Below are 5,665 nucleotides of genomic sequence, written 5' to 3' on the forward strand. Positions count from 1 at the left end.
ATGATAGCTGGCCGATACCTTCTCATTCCACGAATGATTACGAGCCCAAGGCGTCGCCCGTCCACGCCCCCTTCACGTGTTTTTTTGCCCCTTTTCAATTTGTACGTGACTCCATTGTAATCAGTTATTCGAAGAACTAGATATAAAAATACTATGTTTTGAACTCGTAGGGCTCGCAAGATAGGACACGAATTATGCCTACGTCCTGCTATGCACTAACGTCATGTTTGGTTCAGCGGTATTCATATTCCACATAAATCAACCCGTGGATGTGACTACCAATGCTTTAAACAAGTCCATGATTGATGGATGACAGGTCTCCTTCACTGGTGGCCGCCTCAAAATGGGCCACCTCCTTATAATTTATAAATCTCTTCACGTCCAGCTTAGTTAGCACGTACCAATTTCTCTTCTTTCTTCGCAGTTCTCAAATTATGGAACCTCGAAGCATTAGCTTTGCAGAGTTTCAATCAAGCCATTTCCTCATTGGTATCGGGCTTGCGTTGTGCTTTACTCAAGTCCTCTCCACCACAAACGAAACCGACAAACTCTCTCTACTCGCATTTAAGGCTGGAATAACCGAGGATCCTCTCGGCGTGCTTAGCTCGTGGAATGACAGTGTGGGGTTTTGCCAGTGGCGTGGTGTTATGTGCGGCAACAGACACCCAAGGGTCACGGCACTGGACTTGAATTCTCAAAAACTCTCTGGGACGGTCTCTCCTTGTATTGGGAACCTCAGCTTCTTGAGAGAATTGCAGCTCTGGAACAACAGTTTCGATCATGAAATCCCTCAACAAATCACCCGGTTGAGCCGCCTACGAATCTTAGAACTGGACCACAATTCATTGGTTGGTGAGATTCCTGAAAACATGACAGCTTTCTCTAATCTTGCCATCCTTGTTCTTGAGTACAACCAACTAATAGGGAAAATTCCTACACAATTTGGTTCATTGTCCAATCTACAGATTCTTTCTTTGTATTCAAACAATCTTATTGGGAGCATGCCTTCCTCCATTGGGAACTTATCTTCTCTAGAGAGGCTTTATCTTTCGCGAAATAACTTGGATGGGAGCATTCCTCCAGCCCTAGGCCACCTGCTGAAATTACAGTACTTTTATGTGAGCGCAAACAGATTGTCCGGTTCAATTCCAACTGGAGTGCTGAATCTCTCTTCTTTAACTAGCTTCGACATAGCAGTCAACCAAATTCGTGGGAGTCTTCCTGCAGACATTAGCCTTACACTTCCAAATCTTCAATTTTTTAGCATTGCCACAAACCTATTTGAGGGCCAGGTTCCTCCGTCAATATCAAATTGCACAAAGCTAGAGGTACTTCAACTTTCAACGAACAAGCTTTCAGGAAAAATGCCTTCTTTGGAAAATCTACACGAGCTTCAACAGTTCACCAATTTCGAAAATCAGCTGGGGTATGGAAAGCCCGAAGACTTGAATTTCGTTTGTTCTCCGACAAACGCCACAAAGTTAGAGCGATTGTCTATCGGTGACAACAGTTTTGGTGGAGTGCTGCCGAAATGCGTAGCTAATTTGTCCTTCACCCTCACAGGATTTGTTGTCGATGGTAATCTACTGTATGGAGAAATTCCTAGACAGATTGAAAATCTTGTGAACCTGGAAGTACTGAGTCTGTCAAGTAACAAGTTTTCAGGTGTTCTCCCCTCAAATTTAGGGAATCTACAATATTTATCAGGATTGCAATTAAGTGATAACAACCTGGGAGGGACAATTCCATCTTCTCTAGGAAATCTAACCAAGTTGACTGCACTAGAATTGGGTGGGAACAACTTTCAAAATCAAATCCCTTCAGAACTGTTTAACTGCCCATTTTTGAACCTAATCGATCTTTCTAGTAACAATCTCAGCGGTACCATACCCCCAAAAATCATGGGTATTTCATCACTAACCATCCTTTTGGACTTGTCTCATAACCGTCTTACTGGAGTTTTACCCATGGAAGTAGGCATCTTGAGATTTCTAACCTTATTGGACATCTCCGAAAATATGTTAGGAGGTGAAATTCCAAACAATATAGGTGATTGTGTCGCATTGCTATCATTGAGGATGGGGGGCAATTCCTTCCACGGGTCCATTCCTCAATCGATGAGATCGTTAAGAGGCATTGAAGAACTAGATCTTTCACGCAACAATTTTTCCGGGGAGATTCCGCTGTTCTTGGAGGCATTTCGTTCTTTGAAGGTGCTGAATTTGTCTTATAACAATTTCAAAGGCATGCTGCCACATGGAGGAGTCTTTGAGAATGCTACCATTATTTCTGTTATTGGGAATGCCAAGCTTTGTGGTGGATCACCCAAATTTCAGCTTCCTAAATGCGTCTCCAGTAGCTCCAAGAGTCGGGAAGTCCATGTAGTGAGATTGTCCGCTTTTGTTATTTGTGGCCTTCTCGGAAGTGCTCTGGTTCTTGCTATTCTATATATTTCCTGGTGGAAGAGGCGAGTACAAGAACCGGTTTCAAATTCTGTTGCTGTTTTATGTCCGAACGTATCTTATGGAACACTCCTAAAAGCAACCAATGGTTTTTCTTCAACCAATCTAGTCGGTGTTGGAAGCTTTGGTTCCGTTTACAAGGGGGTACTTGAGGACAATAGGACTATCATTGCAGTGAAGGTGCTTCATTTGGTGGGTCGTGGTGCTTTGAAGAGCTTCATAGTTGAGTGTGAGGTGCTAAAGAGCATCAGACATCGTAATCTTTTGAAGATACTGACAGTTTGCTCTGGTGTTGATTATCAAGGAAATGATTTTAAGGCCATAGTATATGACTTCATGGACAATGGGAGCCTGGAACAGTGGTTACACCAAAAAGCAACGCCATCTCATGGAAACGGACCTCCCAAAAAAGTGAATTTCATTCAGAGGATAAATATCGCTATTGATGTTGCTTCTGCACTAGATTATCTTCATCACCAGTGCCACATTCCCATCATTCATTGTGATATAAAGCCGAGCAATATCCTCTTAGATGCTCGGATGGTCGCGCATGTGGGCGACTTTGGATTGGCGAAGTTCCTCCTTGGATCGTCCCTTGATACTATAGCTAATCGGATGAGCTCTGTGGGTCTAAGAGGGACAATTGGTTATGCTCCACCAGGTAATCTCTCCACTTTCTATTCTAATGATATGAGCTCCACATTATTTTCTATGATTGGCACACCCAATTTCATTTGTACTATGATTTAAATGCATGGCAGAATATGCAATGGGATGCGAGGTCTCAAGAGAAGGCGACATCTACAGTTATGGTATCCTCTTACTAGAGATGTTCACAGGATTGAGTCCCACTAAAGACAAATTCAGAGACAATTTCACTCTCCATAGTTTTGTCGCAATAGCTTTGCCTGGACAAGCATTGGAAATTACGGATCACATCCTGCTTCTAGAAAAGGAGAGTCGTTTCAACCCCAACAATCGTCATCATTGGCTTTCCGAAAGCAATACCATATTTCAAGAGTGTTTGGTTATGGTATATGACATTGGAGTAGCTTGTTCCAATGAAGTGCCCGGAAGACGGATGAGCATCAGTGGTGTTGTGAGTCAGCTGCAAAAGATTAGGCAAAAACTGTTTGCATTGGGTTTACATGAACAAGATGAGCTGCCGCGGGTGATACGATAATTTCTTAGTTTGTCTCGTCTTTGATATTTAGCTTTGCTTATGCTTGTGCAAACACACATGTAAAATGTGTAGCAGAATGGAGAATAAATCATGTATCTTCATTTTGAGCTACTAGTCGATTGTCATCCCTCATTCTGTGCATATTCCCCACAGTGCAGAGAACTTTTTGTAATATCCGCTAAAATTTGTGTTGAGTTTAAGAACACAAACAATACCCGATCTGAATCGGAGTGCCGAGAAGTCTTGCTGTATAAGGAAAGTCCGAATTGAACTTTATGACCGCCTTCTTCAGATCCAAATCGTTATGCATGTTGGAGTCCAAGTTCCCCAGCAACAAAATGAACGTGAATAGAATGCCATCTAATATGTCGCCTCGCACTCAATCAGAAATATCCACAATGCATGAGTAAATCAATCCAATTAACCAACCAAGGGAGAGAAACGAAAATCGTAAGCGAAAAAACAAAACTAGGATTCATGAAATGAAAAAGCCGCAACCAAAAGAAATGAGTTGCCCAGTATGTGTAATTCACCTAATCAGGTTGATAAATAATTGCTATGCCTTTGACAACTCAATATATCTTTTCTCATGCTATGTCACCAGGTTTCGGTTTGCAAATAACATAACAAAAGAGACAGAACAGAAGGTCGGGAGGAAAAAATGGAATATTTTAAAGTTCACGTAGACACATGCAAATCAATAATACTAAAAGAGGAGAGCACCATACTTGTCTCGTCGGTAGAGTGGTGACTGAAACTCGAAATCCCCCAGAAAGTAAATGTTTATCAGATGATCGAAGAGGGTACTCTGGGACACCGTAGTCTGGAAGTGGCAGAGAAAAAACATTAGAGGGATTGAAGTTCAGCGAGAGAGAGAGAGAGTATCTAATACATGATCGCCTACACCGGAGGCTGATACGTAGTAACTGCCTACCAGTACTCAATAACCAGAAGATATCAAATTACTTCAATTAAAAGGGCTCCTTAGACATTACAAAGTCATGATCTCTGTCAAAATGAACATAATTTTACCTGATTCAATGGGAAGAGATACAAAAATGGAAAATGGACAATATATCAAGTGTCCAAATTCATGTATTTGTACAAGGGCAGCTGCTCAAGCACAATCCTTTCAACACCTACTTGATACTGACGATGAACTATAGTTTTGATTGGACAATAGAACTCAGAATACAAGAAAAGCAGATTCCGCCAATCTGATCATAGTGATAGGGCACAGGACCGACCAAATGAGAAACAAAATAGAAGCGGGAAGTAGGTTGACCAAGGATATTCATCCTAGCAGTGACATGAGGGAACATGATTATGCGCAAGGAAGTTAGTCTGGGAGTCAATTTACCTTCATGTACTGAGGTCTTTTCAACTCTACATGTGACACATAAGTTTCTACTAAAAATTTGAAACCAATCTCAAGCTCGGCATCAAAGATCCATCATGATAACTCTTTAGCATCTCCGAGTGCTGACACCAACATCAAATGACTTCACTGGAGAATACCTGCTAAGCAGAGGAAACACCAAAATTTGTATTTTTGGTTTAAAACAAACGCTGTGACGACAAGGAGAGAGAGCTTATCAGTGCAATGAATAACACACGCAGATTCACACATTCACCATTCACGATATCTGAGATAAACACCAATGAAAATTTCAAATAGTAAAGCATGCAAACAATACTGAAAGAAAAAGATAATTTCAATACCACAGAGCTTTTTTTTTTTTGGGTCGGCAATAATACACAGTTTTTAGTCTGAAGAGAAATAAATATGAGGCTTGGCTTAACATCATCGTATGTCGCTGCATTACTCCAAACAAACCATTGGGAGTAACAACCTTTCACTGAGATAGAGACAGAGCAGTGGAAGCATGAATGCAGGCACAAACAAGCTCATGCATCAGAACAACCCACTACGTTATATTGCCACCCTCACCCAGACCAAAGTCCCATTGATCAAAATGTGACAATTTTAAGCACAAAAATCAAACATAAAAGGACCAAC

General features: G+C 41.4%; 1 protein-coding gene across 1 annotated transcript; it reads left to right on the top strand.

Moving 5' to 3' along the window:
- The first annotated feature begins 434 nt into the window (after window positions 1–434).
- Window positions 435–3,645, top strand: LOC115747896 (probable LRR receptor-like serine/threonine-protein kinase At3g47570). The gene is made up of 2 exons (XM_048273465.1): window positions 435–3,123; window positions 3,224–3,645. The coding sequence occupies exons 1-2, from the start codon at window positions 435–437 to the stop codon at window positions 3,643–3,645; spliced, it is 3,111 nt and encodes a 1,036-aa protein (XP_048129422.1).
- Window positions 3,646–5,665: the final 2,020 nt, after the last annotated feature.

This window comes from Rhodamnia argentea, chromosome 2, assembly GCF_020921035.1.
Source record: "Rhodamnia argentea isolate NSW1041297 chromosome 2, ASM2092103v1, whole genome shotgun sequence".
Taxonomy (NCBI): Eukaryota; Viridiplantae; Streptophyta; class Magnoliopsida; order Myrtales; family Myrtaceae; genus Rhodamnia; species Rhodamnia argentea.